Below are 23,392 nucleotides of genomic sequence, written 5' to 3'. Positions count from 1 at the left end.
CCTCCTTCTCCTTGATCTTTTCTCTGCGTTTGACACTGTTGATCACCACTGTTGATCTAATCCAAATCTTGCACTCCGTTGGTATCAGTGACACTGCTCTCTCTTGGTTTACGTCCTACCTGTCTGACAGCTCTTTTCAAGTTTCTTTCAATGGTACTTGCTCCTCTCCAACCCTCCTCCCTGTTGGTGTTTCCCTGACTTGTCTCCCTCAGTCCTGGATAAGGTCTCATGCTGCCAGGCACGTTGTCTTGGCGTCACCTTTAATTCTGCCCTCTCATTTACCCCTCATATTCAGAACATTTACAAGTCCTGTCACTTTCACCTTTGCAACATGTCCAAAATCTGCCCCTACCTATCCCCAGAGACTACCAAACTCCTTGTCCATGCTCCTTTCATCTCTCGTCTGGACTACTGCAACATCCTCCTGTCTGATATTCCTCTAACCCGACTCTCTCCTCTACAATCTATTATGAATGCTGCAGCCAGACTCATCCATCCTTCCCACCACTCTTCTTCTGCTGCATCTCTTTGTAGTTCCCTTCATTGGCTTCCATTTGACCTGAGAACCAAATCCAAGCTATGGTGCTTTGCCTTTAAATCCCTACACAGCTCCTGTCCAACCTACCTTTCTGGCCTGGTAGAAAAATACTCCCCTAGTTGCAATATTAGCTCCTCTGTGACCTACTACTGACTTCTTCACTCAACCTCATCCCACGCACAGCTCCAAGACTTTTCTAGAGCTGCCCCGACTCTCTGGAATAGTCTTTCTCGTCCTATTCGGCTTGCTCCTACGTTCTTCTCATTTAAAAGAGCGCTCAAAACACACTTTTTCAGACTTGGCTACCGGTCTTCTTCTGTCTCACTACTTCCCATCACTCCATATCTCCTCTCCTATTATGTGAGACTTCCCCAACCACCTAGCTTGTAAGCTCTTTGGGGCAGGGTCCCCTTCTTCTACTGTGTCACTCTCTGTAACTGTCTGTCATTTGTAATTTATGTACAGCGCTGCGTTATATTTTTGGCGCTATAAAAAATCTTGTTTAATAATATTAATAATATTAAAATAAAATGGAAGACACATCCCTGGCCAATGTCAAAAGAACTCTGCTCAGCTCATTTCACCAGTGTGAACTTTCCTCTGTACCATTCTGGAAAAACCTCATCAATAGGAATGAGTTTTGGGTCAAGAATCATATGAGTATATATGAGTATATATGTGTATATATATATATATATATATATATTATATGTATATATATATATATATATATATATATATATATATATATGTGTATGTATATATATATGTGTATATATATATACACAAGACCTTAACTACATGTTCCAAAAACAACACCAATTTTTAGTCAAGGTGGCAAATTCCAGCTTTGGACAATGCCTAAACAAACATGGTGCAGACCTCCTGCAATGAAAGGAAGATGAAGGGGGAGTATGGTGATTTTTTTGATGGGTAATAAATTATAAATTATAATAAATAAATTATATAAATAAATAATTTAGCACTTGAGTTTAACATCCCTATTATTTTACATTTCTATCTTTTTAAATCTGGATTATAATGACTGCTTTGTAAAATTTTTAGATTGAAGATTTAGAGAAGGCAACTCCAAATCAAGTTAGGTGATCTAACAAAAATTTACAACTTGAAGGTTTATTCATTGCTTTGTTTTCCTAGGTTTTCAGGATAGGACAAGTCTCTAACAGTTACAGACATTCAATATATTGGTTATATTAGGGATGGCACCTCTTACAGTGCTTTCCTTCCTGTTTATGGGGGGGGGGGGGGTATATTGCCCTTAGATCAATAAAACAAGCCAATTAGCCACCACACTCCTAAAGCTACGTACACACTTCCAATTATTATCGTTGGTAAACGAACGACGAACGATCCTGCACGATATCTGCGAACGATCGTATAGCACCGATCCTGTACATACAGATAACGACACGATCGTTCGTAGATATTGTACACACAATAGATGCGATCGTTTGAACGATACAGGAAGTTACGTGCACCACAGGAACGTTCGTTCATCACGCATGCTCAGACCATGGACGATCAATGAACGATCGTACACACGAACGATGGTCAACGATCGTCGTCCAATCCGATCCGCCGGTCCGGTCGTTCATTTCCAACGACTTTCCTCGTTCGTCGGCGTCGTTGGTTACTTTTTTTACGAACGAATTTTGCCCAATCGATCTTTCGTTCGTCGTTCATTTTGAACGATAAAAATTGGAAGTGTGTACGCAGCTTAAGATACATTCCACCAGCATTGTTCTAGGTCAGATAATGTTTACGGGTGTCTGTGTATTTTTTTTTTTTTTCCATGTTATACAATTGGGTATTTTTTAGGTAAATGTTAGCGTTGGCAATGATTTCTAATACGAATCATAATAAGTAAAATTCAGAATGGGCATATCAGTCTATGTTTCGTTTAGTTTGATTAGCCCTTTAATTGGGTTGGCATGATGTAGGGCAATTCAATTTTTACAGGCTGGCATTTAGTCTGGCATAAATGAGTAAATAACATAAGTTAAAATAAGTTTTTTTTCCACTTTAATATCTTTAATCTAAGATTAGCTTTGGGGTGAATTCCTTATCATCTATATAATTTTTCATGCCACTGTTCACAAATTATGCAATTTAGTTGCTCTCTCTTCATGCCCAAATGCATATCTGAAATGTTTTACATGTTTTATTAACATTAAAAGTAAACAAGTATGTCCCTTTTTCCTGCTCCATACCCACTATGTGCCATCCATAGCCTCTTGGTTGGAAATTTAGATAAATGAACTGACACCTGCTCATTGTGAAACAACTGCTAACATACCTCCTTCTTCCCATCTGCTAATAGCCGACATCCTGTCTGTTTTGTAATAGATGGCAGGTTGTATATTGCTTGTTACTGTTAGACTTCTTTTTAGGCTTCATTTTTCTAAGCCACAAAAGCACTCAAGTGAAAGAATAACAAGGTCAGAGTGACATGAAAAATATATCAAGTGCCAACGTTTCTTATCAGCTGTCAGATAGCAGTCTTTGTCATAAATTCTACAAAGATTTATGTAAAATGACTTTTAAATACTTGCAATTTGAGCAGGCAAATAATTAGTAATGGCTTGTGAAGTTTATCTTAAAGTAACCCGTATGTTAAAGGAGATTTCCAGATTTATATATTGTAAATTGATGTTTTATATAATTAATGTATTTTGCCAACAGCAATGTAAATACTTATAGAGGAACTAAATTAAAAAAAACACTTATCTTCATTACCGCAGGGCAGTTCGATCACTTCGGGGGTGTCCTGCATCAGTTCCCGCATCGTCCCAGAGCTGCCATCTTTGTCTTCTCTTCTGGGTTCTTCATCCTATGTCACCCGACCCAGGCGCGACATTGGGTGACATAGGATGAAAAAAAAAATTTCTCTTTGCGCAAAAAGGCTCCTCCTTCGCATGCCCGAGATGCTCAGGCATGCGCAGAAGGAGTGCCCAAGAGCCTCCCGGGATGCCTGATGTAGCTACCCCGGGAGACTTTGCGCTCCCATTCATTCTCAACTGCCTAGGTGTCTATTCTTTTATGTAAAGTGAAAATTCTGAGTTTAGGTACACTTTAACCTTAGCTTGCTGTAATACCCATTAATTTTTGGAGAGGAAGGGTGTGAGCTAATTACAGGTTCTGAACAGTGCTTGGCAGCCTAACAAGTAGAACGTGCTAACTGAAAGGAGGAACTCAGGCCTGATCCAATATATGTTCTGCTCCTTTCTTGTCCAATTATTATAGTTGTGGGGGGTTGTGACTAAGATGTACTGATAACCTGGGCTGGATGTCAGGGATCTGGCTGTCTGGTAGCATTTATAATTATATTTTGCCCAATTTTATGACTTTTTTTGGTGATTTATATTTTACTGCTGCAAATGTGCAGCATTTGAACAAATGTATGTTGAATTTTCAGTGTATAGCTGCACCAGTCATCATGGTTCTGTTTAGGTGTGTTCTGATTGTATTCAAAAATGCACTAAAACCTCTGTATAAGATGATGATGTTTGTATCTGGACTGAGCTATACAGACTATTTGTTTTTCTGCATTTGGACAATTTTTTTCCTCCCACAAAAAATGGTGTGGAGGAAGGCCTTCTGTTGGTAAAGGGACATTCTACATTCAGTATTTATTGTACCAAAAGTACACGCTGGGCCTGATTTATTAAAGCTCTGGAAGAACGGAGAAGATGGACTTCTTGAGAACCTGGGTGATCAGTAGGAAAGTCTCAGCAGGCGCTGGTAGTTTCTTCTCAATGAATGGAAATGAGGTGAAATCTCTCCAGTGTGGAGGAGGATTGCTTCGCCCAGGCAGCACAAGGTTAATTTTCTGAAACAAATTTAAGGCTCCTGTCTGGGTGCTTTATTGCATCAAAATAAGTACAAGAAAACAAATAAAACAAAACAAATCCTAGCCTGGCTGGGCCACTTACTATCTTTCTATCTTATTACCTTCTCTGGCTAATTACATAGTATACAAAAAGGAAAGGCACTTTTGCATAAACCAGACTTTGGTTGTTTACTTAAAGAAGTGTTTTCCTCCTGAGCTCTTTTCCCTTCAGGTTCTTGGAAACCACCGAGCTCCCAGCAGTCTGCTGGTATCAGCACTCTTCTTTGATAATTCCTGGGGAAGACCAGGACATGGACTGGGTGGCCAAGGAACCCTCCCAACTCCTTGGCTGGCTCCAGGACCCTTAGAACCGGCTTTTTTTTATACAAGCCAACTGTCTAAAAGGCAAATACACATTCCCTGAAGCCATTAAATAATTAAAACGCCTTAGCCTGGGTGCTATATATATATACCCCATATAGGACACACAGTGTGTGTGTGTGTGTGTGAATTTTTATACATATATATATATTTATATATATATATATATATATATATATATATATATATATATATATGAAATCAGGAAGCATACTTTTATATCCTAATCAATTCCTGAATATAAGAAAGCCAATATATACAAAACTCCTTATATTCTCAACTCAACCTTATATCCTTGTATTACAACTGTATACTAATATACTAACTGTATACTAAATGTTTTCTGGAGCTCCACTATAAATTTATCAGCATGGACCTCAGGATATTGTTTTATCAGTTTGCTAAACTGGCAACATTTGAAAATGCTATTCCTTTCAATCACGACTATTCTTCTGAAAAATACATGTACGCTTACAGATAGCTTGTACAATGGACTAAGGTAATAAATGGTGACTAGATATTTTCCATTAAGTTTACTGATGTTTTGTGAATGTTGAATTCAATGAATTTAAGTTGAGCTTGTCACCATCAGTAAAACTTTTAATGTTATTGCAGGGCAGAAGTTCCAATCAAACAAAAGTAAAACACACATTATAGCATACAATATAAGGACATCAGTGCTAACACAACAACAGCGACTTTGAACAATCTGAACTTTGAGAAATGTTGTCTATCATTTGATGAACTGTTCCAATAACCTGCTGACATATAGAGAACAAACAATAAACAATGTCCTGTAGTAGGTACAAAAACAAATATCTATAGAGATAGGGAAAAACTCAGGAGACTTGCAGTTAGACACACAATAAAAAGTTAAAGCTCAGAAGGCCATAAGAACAGAATGTTATGTAGCTCCATATAACCCCTGGAATTATGGCCTTTGAAGCAATTGCTTTGCGCAAAAAAATGATGGATACCAGAATTTCATTATCTGTCACTAGCAATTCAACAAGTAAGTAGCACGTTATTTTCATAGATATGTTTAACTCCAGAAGGGTTATTATTAAATTCCTGGTATAGGCACTGTAGAAACAGACTTTCCTGGTACTTGTTTAGGAGATTTTAGAAGAAGATATACCTATAGTAATATTTTCAGACAGATTTTCTGTTCCTAAGAAAATTTCTTCAGGTAGAAGTAACCAGTTTTCTTGGCCAACCACTCCCCTTTTGCTAATACCTTTTGGCTAAGTCTAAACTGACTTTAATTTTAAATACTTATAAATTCCCAAAAAGCTCTTGCATTTTTAATGTTTATAAGGATGTTTTAAACCAAGATATGTGACAAGGAAGAGTTAGAATAAGGTTAAAAAGCCTCCCAAATGCCCCTAACTGCCCCCCCCAAAAGCCTACAAAATGCTCAAAAATGCCCTTTCATAATAATGGGGGCCTTTGGAGTGTTTTAAGACATTTTTGAGCGTTTGGAAGGTGTTTTGCTGTGTGTATGGACTTTTTACCTTTCCAACTGCTGCAGGATGCATTTTCTTTACAGTCCATCAAGAAAACTCTCTGGTGTAAACACTCAATGTTGGGGAAACAGTCTGTGTAGCATAAGCCCTACTGTGCTACCCTGCCACTCTATTCATCTGTTGAAGCCATGAATCTAATCCAATAAATACTGTCTTTTGGTCTATGTTAGAGCTTACACAGGTTAATTACTTTTTTTCCTACACCATATGACTATAAGGTAATCAAGACAGCATGGTAGGGAATAGGGATGAGTATCCATGGGTGAGAAGCTACTTGCTAAGAAAACCTGAAATAATGTATACAGTTAGGTCCATAAATATTTGGACAGAGACAACTTCTTTCTAATTTTGGTTCTGTACATTATCACAAATAATTTTATCTTTTTTTAATTTTAATTTTAATTTTATTTTTTTAACACAATCATTTAATTTCAGGGGCTCAAAAGTAATTGGACAAATTAACAAGCTGAAAATAAAATGTTTATTTCTAATACTTGGTTGAAAACCCTTTGCTGGCAATGACGGACTGTAGTCTTGAACTTATGGACATCACCAGATGCTGGGTTTCCTCCTTTTTAATGCTCTGTCAGGCCTTTACTGCAGCCGCTTTTTAGTTGCTGTTTGTTTGTGGGCCTTTCTGTCCTAAGTTTAGTCTCCAACAAGTGAAATGCATGCTCAATTGGGTTCAGATCAGGTGACTGACTTGGCCATTCAAGAATATTTCACTTCTTTGCTTTAATAAACTTCTGGGTTGCTTTGGCTGTATGTTTTGGGTCATTGTCCATCTTTATTATGAAATGTCTCCCAGTCAATTTAACTGCATTTAGCTGGATTTGAGCAGACAGTATGTCTCTGCACACCTCAGAATTCAGCCATGCACGCCTAGGCCATCACACTGCCTCCGCCATGTTTTACAGATGATGTGGTATGCTTTGGATCATGAGCTGTTCCAGGCCTTCGCCATACATTTTTCTTTGCCATCTTTCATCTGTCCAAAGAATGCTTTTCCAAAAATGTGCTGGCTTTTTTAGATGTTTTTTTTTTATTGTGAAAAAAAGGCTTTAGATCCTCACATTTTTATGCAATTTTTTTGTTTAACCCACTGAATAAAAGCTGAAAGTCTGCAATTCAACTGCATCTGAGTTGTTTCATTTAAAATTAATTGTGGTAATGTACAGAACCAAAATTAGAAAAAAGTTGTCTCTGTCCAAATGTTTATGGACCTAACTGTATTTAAATAGAATAGAATACAGAATCCTGGAGGTCAGCAATGGCCATTCCCAATCAGTTAAAAATTATTCCAGAACATTTTTCAGGGTTAAATAATGAATAAACAGCATTTCAACAGAACCATTATTCTGTGAGAATGAATGATGAATGACTGCACACAAGCAAACAAGCATGGGAACAAATGAAGACTTTGTGATATAGTTATAGTGCTTCTACTATAAAATTGAAACTGTATATAAACCTTACACTTTTCTGTTTTGATTCATTTGTTTTAAAAATACAGACAAATATACAATTAAAAGAGTCTTGGTATGTTGGTTTGATAAATAATGGTATTAGATAGTATGGTTTTCAGCTCTTGTTGTGTATTAAAGAACACCGGACCCTATGTGACCACCTATCCCTATGGAGAAAAAGAAATGAGTAAAATCTTTTTCCCTGCCTGTCTACATTAAAATCCGTAGTGTATGTGTTGCTCCACTTGTGATGGGCTCTTTAATTGAGTCACTTCCAGCATGTGAAGATTGTGGGGGTGGGTAAGGAGCAGCATACATTGAACAAACAGTCTTGGGAACTACAAATGGTTTGCGAACAATGATCACTTAGGATAACATTGTTCCTGAGAATCTCTTTTGCCTTTTCTGTTATTATTATTAAACAGGATTTATATAGCACCAACATAATACACAGAGCTGTAAATTAAATAGGGGTTGCAAATGAAAGACAAATACAGACAGTGACACAAAAGGAGGAGAGGACCCTGAGCCGAAGAGCTTACTGTTCAACCATGTTGCTTCTCAGCTGCCTGAATATATATTGAATTACCAACCCAAAACAATCATAGTTCATGTGTCCCAAAACCTTTTATTACTCATCCTTCCTAATGCTCATGGACTTACTAGTTATAATAGGAAAGGTACAGGAACATAAGTGGAGCTTGCACTTTCAATTCATCAAGGGTTGCGCCTCTATTTTAAACATGTTGGGTTCCATTTAAGAGTTTATATGTCAACAATGGCAGATCATACCATTGACAATGCTAGTGTCAAAATCCTCTCATAAACCTATACAAGATAAGTTCAAATCTAATTGGTTTTATGATTTACAAGTTTATAGTACAAGCATAAAGATGAAAATTCTAGTATCTTTGTAAGTATGTGATACTGTTATTCATAATACATTTCCACATTAAGTTTAGGTCATTAGGAGTTAATGAAAAAATAATTACAGAACTATTATCAAAGTGAATGAGTCATTCTATTATTCCCTAATGTAAGTGTATCAGGAAAACATACTTTTAACAAAAAAATAGAACATTCTGTATCTTTAGTTGCTAATTTTATACATTTGAGAATGTCATGGCAATGCACATGGGTGCTTTAAATTACTGTAGTTTAGGAACTAACGATAAAAATTAAGAGAACAAAAAGGTATATTAATGGGACCCACAGAATGGCACAATTTAATTGTTAGAAACTGTTCTGCTAGGTCATACCTTCTTCTTAGGTTACATCATGTAATGTCTTGTTCTTACAATGGTTCTCCATAAAAACCTCACTGACATGTAGATACAATGTGGGATTAAGACCACACTTTTCTAAGATATGGAAAATAATGGATAGACAATGATGTTTACTATTTGGACTGTTTTGGTGGAATCAGGGGTGCAGCTAGGGTTGTGACTAACATGTAGCAAACTAAGAAAAGAAACTGCACAGCATGAAAAGTGGGATATTGCCAACAGTGGTCACAGTCAGATGGCACCTAACAATGGGGTAGCCTAACCCTCAGACCAAGAATCATACAAAATCCCCACTAAAAAAACATTTACTATTAGTTATGTCATAATGTTTTCTGTTTGGAAACCCAATTATGTGCAAAGGAAATATAACAATGTTTTTTTGCTATGGTTTACATTACAGTTTCTAATCATTTGCAAGTTAACCTCAATGTATTGAGTTACCTATTGTGAAGAAACAGATAGGAATAGGAAGACGTAGATGCTTAAAAATAAGAGTATGACACAATCATCCTGTAGCTTTTAGTTGTGATATTACTGCCCAGTGTTACAATCTAACAATATGAGGTCTATACTTAAACAAAATGTGCATACATGCAATGTACATGTATTTACCAGCATTTACTCATTACTTTTTTTCCAGTAAATAAAGCTGTGGCTGTTAAGTAACTGGGTCAATATGTAATCTTTTGAAGGCATTTTCTCTTCCTTAAAAATGTTCTGGTTATTTTCTCTTTGGATTGAATGTAATATTTTGCACATTAAAAAACATGTGCAAGGCTATGAGATTCATAACATTTGTGCAAACTTAAACAGGTGATATATATATTTACATATATATATATATATATACAGACTTATGTTGAAGAGGGACAAGCCCAGTTAGTAGCAGTATAACCTTCTGAAGACTCCTAGTCCAAATAGTTTTGTCCAGCACTTGTATACCGCAAGGCAGTAAACAAACATGTTTCCAGTGCAGTAAAGGCTTGGTACAGCAAGGTAATAATATAAAACAAAACATCTGCTAATACTAGTTACTAACCAAACTTAAATCCAGTCCTGACTAAGGCTATGTACACAGTAGATTATCACCTGATTTTGCGGACTCATCGGAAGTTCAGGGAAAATTTCCCCAGAAAATGTCAGAGGCATTCTCGCTCATCCCTTTGTGTACATAGCCTTAGTCTGTTCCACAAGCAACAGGATCTCACAGCAGAGTTAAGCTGGGTTCAGACCATTGGTATTTTACCACAGCATTTACTGTGGCTGCCTATTACTAGGAATTACAGTTACTGTTGTGTATTACATGACATTGCTGATAGAACTTTTGATGGCATTCCAATTACTTGCATATTATAATGTGAAACTGTTATTATTGCCATAAAATTTTCTCTACATATTAATGGATGTAATTATGTTGTTTTACATAAAACTAATTGGATTCCAAAAAAATGCAGGTAAATTGATGAAATATAATTCTTCTTTGCAATTGCAAAAATCATTTTATCTAAACTGAACATGCAGAGAACCTGGACAGTAAAGAAATAAATCTGAGTGATACATTGTTCCTAGTTGTATGTGTTTCTCTCAGAGAAATAGGGCAAATGAGCCTTGCTCTGGCTTTGACTTAGAATGGAAATATCATTAATTCTACGAGACTGAATTGGAGTAGTGTTATAGGTTATAATATGAATATTTTAATATTTAGTGTTTTAGTTATGTCTTCTTTTACTTGATAAATATAACTTTGATCAGTTCACAAAATGTGTACAATTTATTACTTGATATATAAAATCATAGTCAACACAGATATGACACGTTTTATATCTTACATGCATTTTTGTTTTTATCATGATATAGGGCATTTTGTGTCCAGTCTGTTACCTGTGCACACCTGTGCATATCTCCTCCAACTGATTTCCACCCATTTAAATTTGTTTTTACATTTCCTAAGCTTGCAGACTTAGAGTACTTATGCAAAGACCGGTGACAGAATTGTCACAGAAAAAGCATAGGTATTATTGATATGTGGCATGAGACAGAAAAGCAGGCTTTAATTTCTGGGTACTGTCTGGGTTTCTCTAAAATAAAGTTAGGATATAGGCAGGAAAATGCATTTTTAATGTCAGTGGGGAAGGTTAATTTGCTTTGGAATTTAGCTCATTACCATCTAAATACTTCAGTCAACAATATAGTTTTGCTCAAGATAATTTGGCAATATTCCTTTAAATATAAAACGTTAACTTATAAACTCTATTTAGAAAAATTGATTGTAATGTATAGGGTACATGTGCCCCCTCCTTTCCACCGTATCAGTCCCTTAGGAGCCTGGTTGGTCAGCAAAGTGGTGACTGACAGCCACCCATAATGTGTATACCAGACCTTACGCTCCCTAAGCAGGGGGGAAGGACCATGGTGGGAGACAGAGCCTCATCCCTACAATCTGCCTCTCCAAAATGGTTGTGTGGGGATCAGCAAGAGGAATTTGTTAGAATCTTAAGTGCCCCTTTAATAAATGGGGCCCCACCAGTTCACCCTGGTAAAATAAAGAGATAGTACTTACCCATTCTCAGAATAGGTTCAAGAAAAGACCCAGAAGTAAATCTTGTTAATAATGTCATCCACAGATGAATATCTATTTCAATTTTTTTTTAATTTGTAATGGGCTATAAAAGTTTTTAAGCTGATTAAACTAACATATTTTTTTTTACCATTGTTAAGTAAATACAATGCTGGTCATTTTGTATCCATTCGATAAATGAGAAATTATGTGGGCTCCTTTGATAGTGTCCTGTGTTATCTGGGACGAAAATTCTTGCATACTGCCTCCAGCTTGCCTTATCCCATAGTGCATTTCAAAGCCTTCATTATGCATGTAAATGAAGTACATGCATTTAATCATTCACCTGATCTAAGAGAAATGTTCAATAATTCCAACATTAAATTACCTTCTTCCATTGCTTGGTGGTCTATTTCTGGCTCTCGTGTGTACATTGTGGGCAAGTTTGGAAGTGTAAGAGGACAGCATGGGCACTCCTCCCACCACTCATCAAGGAGCCCTGAGCACCCATGGCCTTTTTGCCAGTTCACCGATTATCCTTTCCCAACCAATTATGCTTGATGCTATCCACTACATAATGGAAAAACCCTGTCATTTTGGAGATGTTGTAACCCAAAAGTCTAGCTGACACAATTTGGCTTGTTAAAGTTAATCAGAGAATTTCCTGCACATCAAATTCAAGTACTGACCTAAAGACCTAAAATATCCCACCTCTTCCCCTGTAATGAAACAATCAGTCAGTAGTATTTGTCAGTAGTTTTAGTGGATCCTGTATTTGTACATTGGTGGATTCTGTATTTGTACAGTTACCATTTTTAAGATGTAATTAAAAGGTACTTAGAACTGCAGCTCTTCATAATATGTTTTGCATGGTCGCTCTGTATCTTATTGTAAAAGATATGCTGACTGTACGTGCGTTCAATGCCTTCAGAAAGTATTCAGACCCGCTTCACATAAATTTTGTCATGTTGCAGTCTGACGCCACAATTGTTTATATTCTTTTTTTCCCATTATTATTATTAAAAAGGGAAATAATTATTTCCCAATAAATTATTAAAAAGCAAAAACTGAAATATCACATTTACATAAATATACCGACCCTTTACTTAGTACTTAGTTGAAGCAGCTTTGACAGCAATTACAGTGTTGAGTTTTTTTGGGCATGATGCAGCAAACTTAGATTTGGGGATTTTCTGCCATTCTTCTTTGCAAACTCTCTCACTTTCAATCAAGTTTGATGGGGACTGCTGGTGAACAGCCCTTTTCAGGTCTCTCCAGAGACATTTAATAAGGTTCAAGTTAGCTTTCAGGATAGGCTTCTATCTAGCCACTCTGCCATAAAGCTCAGATTGGTGGAGGGCAGCAGTTATGGTTGTCCTTTGGAAACCTAGTCTCATTTCCACTCAGAATCTTTGGAGCTCTGTCAGAGTGACCATCAGGGTCTTGGTCACCTCTCTCACTGCTTATTCAATTGCTCCCTTTGGTCGGGTGACCAGCTCTTGAAGAGTTTTGGTTGTGGAAAATGTCTTCTATTTGAGAATTATAGAGGCCACTGTGTTCTTGGAAACCTTCTTCTTGTGCTTGGCAACAATCCTGTCTTCTGATATGATCCACCTCTTGCTCTAATATGTATTGTCAGCTATGAAGCTTTCTATAGGGAGGTGTATGCCTTCCAAATCATGTCTAATCAATGTAATTTACCAGAGGTGGACTTCAGTCAAGGTGCAGAAACATCTCAACAGCGATCAAGAGAAATGGGAGATACCTGAGATAAACTTCAAGTCCTGTTGTAAAAGGTCAAAATACTTATGTAAATGTGATATTTAATTTTTTTCTTTTTAATAAAGTTACAAAATTTTCTCAAGTACTGAGTGTAGATGAATGAGAAAAAAAAATGAGTGTAGCACAACAATACTTTCTGTTACCTCTGTAGGTCTAAAAAACTATTGAAATTGCATTTCAAACCACATACTATGTGTGGAACATAAATACCATACACAGGAAGTAAGAAGGACACAGATTCTTAAACCAGCTTAAAATGTATTTTCATTCTTCATTCCATATTTAATAGGCATATTGTAAATCCAAGATTTAAAATGAACGGCAAAATAGTTGGATTTCACTTTGCAAACAAAATATATTCTTTTATTGAGATTCTTTCATAAACACATGCGCATCATAAATGTTAAGCTGCGTGGCCCAGTCATAATACTATACTTGATGAGAGTTTCCACTTACTTTCATTTCTTTTCTGATAAGTGACAACCAAAGGGGACCACTACATTTAAACGATTAAACAAAATACTAGTTTTACCCAAGAAGCGATGCAAGTCCTAATTTAAGATCTTCCTTTAGTTTAAAGTGCAAACCCTTTTTTACAATATTGTGCTGTCCATAATGGAATATTACATGAAGGAATACTATGTATTAGCATGACAATGGCTTAATACAATTACATTTTTTTTGCTGAAATAATTGCAAACCATATATGTTTTCATACAATAGCTCTACTATTTCATTCAATGAGGGTATTCCTTATACAACAGACCGGTGCTCATAATATTTAGGGAAATTGTGCCCATTTAGCTTTTTTAAAATACCCAAGGGAATCCCAGAAAAACTGTAAAAGTTTTTTTTTTTTTTATTAAATGTGACAGTATAGCTAGTAGAAATCAGTAACATTTAACTGAACTTGTTCTGTAAAGATATAAACATTCCATGCCCAAGTAATCTAACACCTATTTGCATCTCCAGCCACATAACCCCAACAGTCAATACCTGTTCCAATGCCTGGTCATCATGACATCTTCTATCATGTTACTGGATAATCACCAACTTGTGGATGACACATTTCATGACACTATGGTGTTTTTATCAAGCGGCCCAGGTACCTTTGAGGATATAAATTTTGGCATATTTCTTGAGTCTTATTAAAACTGTGGAGTTTACTTACAGAACAATTTCATTTGAATGTAATTACTACTCTTTCATTTTTTTTTTTTTTACTTTTTAATATCCTGCCTTATTTTAGCTATAAAGGAAAGGCTCACTAAAATGTGTGTCAACTTTTGTTAATTTATTTAAGGTTTGAGAAGTTTCTAACAGTATCCTGTATTTATAGACCCCACTTACTTTGCTATGTGTTGGAGGATGTCCCTTATTAAAGGAAGATTCTCCAGCACATAGCCAACTTGAAACATCAGCAGCAGCATTAAAATACTCAGAACAACAGAAAATATTGATGGATCAAAACCTAGACATTAGGACTGCAATGATATGAATAATGTCATACACATAAAGCCTATTACATTTAACCTAAAATTATTCAACATTTTTAAATTAGTTGATCATTTATGCATAACTAAAACAATAAATAAGCTTAAACTTACAAAAAGATGTATTTGTCTTCAACGCCACAGTAAAAATTTTCCAGAAGAAAAAATATGCAGCTTCAGATGTAACATTAAGCAGAATTACTAAGAGTAATAGAACTTCTCTGCCTGCATTATATTTAGACATTTTACTCTCTGGTGCAGTCTCTTCAGACCAGGAAGCTGAAGACTGAACATGTCACATGAACTATGCACAGCACCCACACGTTGGCCAAGTCAAAGATAAAAAAAAATAATAGGCCCTGGTATTTCAATAATAAGACCAAAGATGGAAAAATGTCCAGTTGACTTTCTCTCCTAATGAGGTAGCTGACTGACCATGGCTGGCATTGAACTTGCACGATATATATATATCTACCTGCAATATTTGAGACTTGTTCCTTTTTTTTTACCACATAAATATTTCATGATTACAGGAAAACCTGACTTTATATTTTCATAAAACTATGTAGGCACAGGTGCTAGGACTGCATAATGATCATCTTATGCCAAAAGAGTGAAGAGCAGGATCCATAATTTGTTTTCGTAAGCAGTTTTCAGCAAATCACTTTTTGGACAATTGATTAAACTGCTAAATTGAACGACACGTCAATTCCTGATGACTTGGGTTTTATTGTATTGATATTTGATCAGTCACAAGCACATCAAAATATCATCATAGGTCTCTAGTCAGTACTGAAAATGGTTAAAACAAATTGCTTGATTTAGTTTAGAAATCTACAACACAGTTGGTCATAGATCACGTCATTAAATGTTGCTCATACCATCTGTTAGGGATTGGTTGTTAAAGTAATTCAACTGAAACTCCAACAACATACAGAAGACTAAAAAATAAATACATAAAATAGAAACATGTTATCTGATTTTTTTTTAATTGTCTATTTGGTAACCTCGGTCTCTGCTTTCATTGTAATTCGTCTTCCTTGAAAGCACAGGATACAGATGACTTGCTGATCCAAGTTTCAGATTCCAGTTAACATTGTCTCTATAGTCAATTGCCTTCTGAATGTCACTAGAGGATGCACGAGCAGTAGATGGATTCATAGCCACTAAACACCGACAAGGGCTGCTGGTACTTCTTGCACGACTCAGAGGAGTAGCTGGAAAATGTCTGTGCACGAGACATCTTTGTTGTACTGAAACTGTTACCTGTTACAGAAAAAGATTATATAAATAATTTCTTACAACCACATAATAATACTGCTTGTGTATGTATAGCTCATCTTGTGGTAAAAATGCTTACAGTTAAATTTTCTTCTATGACCTTTTTACTTTTAGTAAGAGGCTACCAATGTTCTCTGAATAATTTGGAGAAGTTTACTGGATTACTTATTTTGGCTTGCATGTCTTCTGACAATACTCCCAGCTTGACAATTATTCCACTAAACCATTTTAGTCTAAGTGCATTTAAATTTGGGGTCATTGAAGCTTAATTATGCTGGTTCTAGGCAGCAATTCATCATTAGCAACAGGTATTCACTTAAGAATGAATTATCACTGTTAGGTGTGCTTGGCCTTGAAGATATGAAGAAATGAAATGTTACTGCCCAATTTTGTAATTAGGTCAGCAGTATCTTCTATTGCTAAAATGAGGTGCTAAACACAGGGCTTTTGTTATTGTTATATACATGAAAAATAAATATAATAAATTGCTAACATACCAAATATATATATAATTTTAGGCACTAACCTTATACCATAGTCATACTACTTATATAGACAATAAAAGTAACAATTAAATATAACATTCTCATATAACATACCCAAAATATCACATAAGTTATAAGTTATAAGTTATAAGTTATTAAGATTGTCAAAATGGTTAAACAATTCTTCTAGCCAAGGTGAAGAAACCAGAAACAATAGTGATAATATATAATACAATTATTTACCTATGCATCATCATATAAAAAACATGCAACAGTAGTTTAGTTTTATCCTATTCTTTCTAAAACTCCACACACCAAATAATAAAAATAAAAAGACAAAATAAAAAGGTGTGTGAATAACAAAAGAAAGGTGTACAAAACCTCTGCCTGCGTGGTCAAACATAACTGAATAAACTATGTACAGGTAGTCCCAGGGTTAAAGACATCTGACATACGGAGGACTCCTAGATGCGAAAGGGGCTTCCCTGCTTGCTCCTGTGCAGGACAGAGGCTTGGAGGGGCGTTTTGCATGACTTGCAGAAGAAATCTTTTGCTAAACACAGCTGAGGTTGTGGGTGATCTTAAGAATGGAGCTGATCTGTAACATCTTGCAACTCTTTAATGACCAAGACAAACTCTGCAGTTGTTTCTTTTTTGCATATCAAAGCACAGCTTGCTCCAGAAGTTAATGAATGTCTAGGCTCCATAAAGTTTTTTTTTTGCTTTGTTTGTGATTTACTCACAGTGAGGATTTTATACAGTAAACACCATGCTGCCTAATATTGTTGAGACAAACATCTGTGCTAATTGCATTTATTAAAATAATTTACCTGTTCCGACTTACATACAAATTCAACTTAAGAACAAACCTACAGTCCCTATCTTGTATGTAACCAGGGGACTACCTGTACTAAATACAATCCTGTACACTGAAGGACCTACAAAAATTGATGATGAAAAGGAAATGATTTATGAAGAGTGTGGGGTGCTGAGAATAAAAAAAACAAACAAAAAAATGTATAATTGATAATTAATAATGTATGAATGTGAAATATATTTTTTTTTATTATAAATTAAATAAAGAAATCCAATAAATGTATCTTATATGTGTATACAAAGCAAAAAATGTTCATATTTACGGATGCTAAAGCTATTCTGAACTTTGACAATTTAGGGCAATACAAACGTTTCCTTTAATCTCCCACCAGTGATATATACTCTTTCCTTGTTTATTCTGCCATCACCCCCAGCAGTACGTACATAACTTTTCCTTGATTCTTTACCACTTAGTTGATACCATAAGCTATACCTGCTACTTTTAGGAATGGTGGAATATGTAGCTCCCCTATGTGTCCTGGCTGGCCCAACAGAGTCCATAGCCCTGCGTGAGCTATGACTTGCGATTTGTATTAGACAAGAGTCTTACAAAGAGGTAGGAAAACTAAAAAGGTGATGTTTCTATACTTATGGAGGTCTGCAGTATATCAAACCTGTTGCTTGGCATTGGAGGTAAGAAATCACATTAGGGACTACTGCAGTTATTTCATACCACTGTAAAATGCAAAGAAATAACAAATCAAAAGTAAAAACCTGGACTGGGCCACCTATGCTTAAGCCAATGTGCCAAGCATTATGATTGTTATGATGATGATGATATAAAATATTATAAACAATAAAATAACTTTTTCAGCCAGGATTCAGCCCAGTGGTTAAGCAGCCTGGTTACAATAAATTAGAACTAACCATATTTCAAGCAGAACATCTGGGTATCTGGTTTGAAAAGACATATTAATATATTATCAGAAGTTGCGTCTTAGATTTATAATCAGTGATGGAAGGAAGGAATTTACATGTTCACTTCTGTAACCCTATTTAGAAAATAGAGCTTACTAGGGTTCTAAAGTTTTTTTCAGGTAAGCCTATTTTTAGATGCAAAATTAGGATTTAAGTCTACTTTTAAGACTGTCTAATATTGTTTACCAGTTTATTTAAATAAATATGCCTTCCTAAAATTAAAATGTTATAAATGTGTGCCATTCTTACCCCATAACACTCAAAGCTACAGGTTTTGGTGTCAGACAGAAAAGCCTGATTTGACCTCCAATATCTGTTTTGATTTTTTGAAGGGTGTCTTTCCTTTTCAGTGAGCATGTTGCTAATTTCTTGTAAGAGACACATACACTTGACATTCCAGAAAGTATAAATGCTATGACCAACAATATCAGGCGTAGGTTTTCACCAGCTCTGTGGGTACTCATGAAAACTATAAACTATTATCTTTGTCACACATAACACCAACCAAAGGGAGCTTAACTATCCATTGGTTTAATGACCACCATAATACCAGTTGAACTTGCTTTCATTACTCAACCAGGTCAAAAAAAAACTATCAAGGACTTGCCAGCTGTGACATAGATTCAGCTATGTAAAACTAGGCCCAAGCAAGATTGTCATCAGTAGAAAACCATTGCACTGGTCAGGCAGGATCTTTCCATTTCTAGGCTCCATTCAGGAATAGCACCTTTTTCATTCTACCAAGAGCCTTTGTGCTCCTTGTCTGCACCCCTATTGTATCATGGTTCCTCCCTTATTTGCATCCGTACAATATTCCCACTTTTTCATTCCACCCATGTCAATTCAAGCTTTGCCTTTGCTGAGCTTGGCTTAGTGTTTTCTTTGTATGTCAAATTTGACAAAAACATTGATTCTTTACGAACACCATTAAAAGTAGAAAATCCAGCATGAATTCTTAACATAACAGGACAAATAAAACCTAAGTACGTGAAAAAAAATTAATACAAAAAAAGTTTTCAAATTTAAAATGAAAATGATGGTTGTTTGTTGCAAGTGTACATTATGTTCTGCTTCTATGCTGTACATCCTTCCTCTCTTCGTTTAATGTGAATGAATAAGAATTCAATCAGAGGCTCGGAGCATACAGGTCTGCATTTTTACTAGCATACATTCAGGACTATTAAGAAAATGAGGCTATTGGCAAGTAAAGGGATTTTGCTACTGGGTCAGGTGAACAAGGATAAAAATCAGAGGCAGCAAGTAGAAAGTTTCCTCTGAGGCCATTTAAATGCAGAGATTTTCTGTCTTACTGGAGTGTACCTTGAAGCACTTCTTAGTTATGCCCCTGGCAATCATTTTAAGCCCACCACTGTACAGCATGAAAGAAGGAGGTTGATTCCGTTCTCTAGGATTTGGCAGCCTCTATTTTTACTTAACAGATTGCTAACTTGCTCTGGAAAGTACTTTTTGCTCTCTCTCATCTGCTGTAGTAGCAACATTGGGAAATGCAAATAGAACTCTCCAGGTCATCAATGGGATTTTTGTGCCAACATAGTGGCATGCTGTGTACAGCCAAATATTCTTTTATGATATACACAAGATTCATTACTTCAGTGTTTCCTTTCATCTTTTTCACAATTAACTTTATAATCTTGTTAAATGGCCCTTACAGCACATTTTTATTTAATGACTATTTAATCCAAAGTATTTAGTTGCTTTCCAAGAAGTGTTCACTTCACTGGAACATTTTATAGGAAATGAAAAGGATAAAAACACGCTATTTGTAAGTTTTCATATTTTTTTTCTTTTTAATTATGAATTATTTGTTTTTCCTTTTCTCCATTCTACAGCGTGGAGAATGTGTCTAAGCTCAGACCTTTAATGGGAGAGTGTGCAGGTTCTGGCATCATGAAGTCACTCTGGGGGAAGTTCCTTCCTCTTTGAGTGACACACAGCTTTCCACACATTGTGTGGTCCAGAGTCCATAAATTTAGTGGTCTTTAAATTTAAAGGTTGGGGACCACTGATTTAAAAGACAATTTATAATGGGAAGCTGAGATTGCTATCCACACCACACTTGTAATTTACAGGCAAGGCTGGTCACATGACTTGATAGGTCTTTTTTATATTGACATATTGGGACTTTGCTTGCCCCAGAGTGCTGAAAAGCAAACTAATATCTGACAATGTTTGTAACACACTTCTTGGCAATGTGCCTTTTTTAAACAGTATAATAATAAAAAGTGAGTATTATAAATGCTCCCTTTGGTTTTTGATTGTCTGCTAAAGGAACAATCTAGAAGGAAGACAATATACAATACATAAAGAATAATGTATCTTTCACAGTATAGCGTTGAAGTGGGTAATATAAAACAACAATTATTTAGCCATACTAATACAAATCAAGTTCATATTTTGTTAAATTAGCCATTTTTCCCCACATATGCCAACTTCCCATTTTCTTGGTATAAATGTCATTATTATACAAATGCTGTTTCTAAAATAGAATTGCTTATAGCATGACTGTGCCTTGTAACTGTTGATGCAGAATAAAAATGAAACTTAAATTTAATTGTCCAAGGAATTTCATCAAAATAAAACACAATGGAACAAGTGGGCCTAATAACTTTAATGGTAACCAACATCTTAGCAACATATAGCAGCTAGAAAGAGAATAATAAAGGTAGTGTGAAATTAAAGGAAACACAAATAAAGGCATTTAACACTAAAGTTAAGGCTTTAACAGACCTCATCTAGCAATCTGGAAGTTCTGGCATTTCCCAGAAGAACTGTTTTATCAGAACAATTGTAAGCTCATGAATGTCTCGAGGCCACTCAGACAAGTTTAATTGTAGCAGCAGGCGTCACTACATTCTATTTGTAGCCGAAATGTTGCACCAATGTGGCAGCCTCAATTTCAGTGTGCCATCAGCATTACAGTATTTGATCAAGTATAAACTAGGCTGGTATGGTTTCTACTGTTTTGCCTTGACTGGCAATAAAGTATATAGAAAAATAGTCTCTAAAATATTATTTGCTACTGATAATGGTCCTCCACTGTGATAAAAATGTATAATGTTTGGTAAAATTGTCTCTATAATAAAAGGTTGTATCTGTACTATAAATTAGCTGATCTGTATGCACTATTTCCAGAAAAGGAAAGATGCTTATGTTTCTTCCCATTATCCTAATGGAGAATGAGACCCCAAAAATGCTGGAAAATAGAAAGGCATTCATTTTTATTTTACTTTGACATGGGATATTGGTAATTGAATCTCTTTGAAAATAGGCGTACATATCGTGAATCTGTTACTTTACACACCGTAAAGCAATTTTTTAATTGCCAGAGGAAATGGAGAAAGCACAGAGAAGGGCAACTAAACTAATAAGTGACATAAATGAGCTCAGCCTTGAGAATAGATTAGCTGAACTGAATATATTCTCCCTTGAGAAATGGTAATAAATGGTATAAATGGTCTAAATAGAACACTTGATTCAAAATAACTCACTTTAAGGTCATTGCAAAGGACAAGGGGGCACTCTTTGCGTCCGGAGGAAAAGAAATTTAATATCTACATAAGGAAGGGATTCTTCACATAAGAAGAATGAATTTGTATTCTTTATAAGGTCTGTGAAAATGTGGAATAAGCTCACATTAGGAAGTAGGTTTAGCATGTTTTATATATTGCTGGATAAAAGGTATGAAGCTGGAAGTTTTTCTAGAAGCACAGAATTTAACTGGTTAGTTAAGTTTAAGAGTAAAGACAATAAGTACTGTTGATCCAGGGAACATCCAATTGCCCTGTGGGATCAGGAAGGATTTTGGAGTAAATTTAACTTTGGTTTTTAGGGGTTTTTGCCTTCCTCTGCCTTCAACTATGTATATATGGTTTTATCTAGAAAATGCTGGTTTTTAGTATGTTTATTTCTCTAGTACTCGAACTGATGGACTTGATTGGCCAGGCTGGGATAACAGAACCTCTGTGCAGACGCACCGAAATTCACTCAGTCCCGGCAGCTGAGGAAGAACCCAGGATGTGCCGGGTATCCCACCATCCCACATTGTGCTGCACATAACACATTGCCCCTGATTCATCAAGCAAAATCGGATTATCGGTCGCGCATTCGTATTAGCGATCCGGAATCGTGTGCGATCGCGCTATTCAACAACCGGAAAAGCTCGCGCACGGAGCCGCGCTTATCCTTGCGCATGGCAGGAATCCGGCCGGCAGATTCAGGATGCGAGTGTACGCGCGCACTTGAGTCCCGGACCGCGGTAATCCGCGATCGCTGGTCGCGCGTATTATCGCGCTTCCAGCGATCACGGATTTCAATGATGAATCAGGGGCATTGACTGAAGTCATCAGTTACAATTTCACTTGTTGGTTAATATGCTTGCAAAGACACTTAACCTCACCTCCAAGATGTATTATGCTTTCCTATAAAATACACTGGTCTAGTCATAAAGGTAAGATATTATTTGTTTTGGTTTTAGCTTACTAATCTTTAAAGCATAAACCTAGATATTCTGTAACATGTTTTACCATCCTATAGTGTTTGGTTTGCATGAAAGTGCCATTCCACTTCATTGCACTGACATGTATGGATTACTGCAAACTGTTTTCTAGTTTCGCTTTGTAATGTCAGTTGTGGTTTGACTGTTTAGCTGTTATCATATATAAAGCTATATAAGGCTATATGGCATTTATCTTAAACACTGACAACACCTCTAGCAAAGCTTTGTTTCAATGACAATGTAAAAATAAAATAATACAATAATGCATAGGGATAATCTTCAGGTGCAGCCCGACTCTGTACTCCTTAAAAAGTTCTAACCAAAACCATAGGTGTTCCTGCACTACTGACAAGGCAAGGCAACTGTGGAGCCTTGGTTGTGTCAGAAAAGTAGAATGTTACCCTAGGTAAGGTATTAGCTTCATGCCGCCCTTCACC

At 36.0% G+C, this 23,392-nt stretch overlaps 1 protein-coding gene across 1 annotated transcript in view; it reads right to left on the bottom strand.

Moving 5' to 3' along the window:
* Positions 1 to 13,721: 13,721 nt before the first annotated feature.
* Positions 13,722 to 23,392, bottom strand: part of DOK6 (docking protein 6) — a 221,279-nt gene continuing 211,608 nt past the window's right edge. Inside the window, exon 9 of the mRNA XM_072411499.1 lies at positions 13,722 to 16,145. Coding sequence (XP_072267600.1) covers positions 15,867 to 16,145 — 279 coding nt within the window. The 3' untranslated portion in view covers positions 13,722 to 15,866. The remainder of the gene's footprint in view (positions 16,146 to 23,392) is intronic.

The sequence above is a fragment of the Pyxicephalus adspersus genome, chromosome 5 (genome assembly GCF_032062135.1).
Source record: "Pyxicephalus adspersus chromosome 5, UCB_Pads_2.0, whole genome shotgun sequence".
NCBI classification, from domain to species: Eukaryota; Metazoa; Chordata; class Amphibia; order Anura; family Pyxicephalidae; genus Pyxicephalus; species Pyxicephalus adspersus.
The sequence above is the reverse complement of the archived record's forward strand: the minus strand, read 5'-3'. Positions and strand labels throughout refer to the sequence as shown.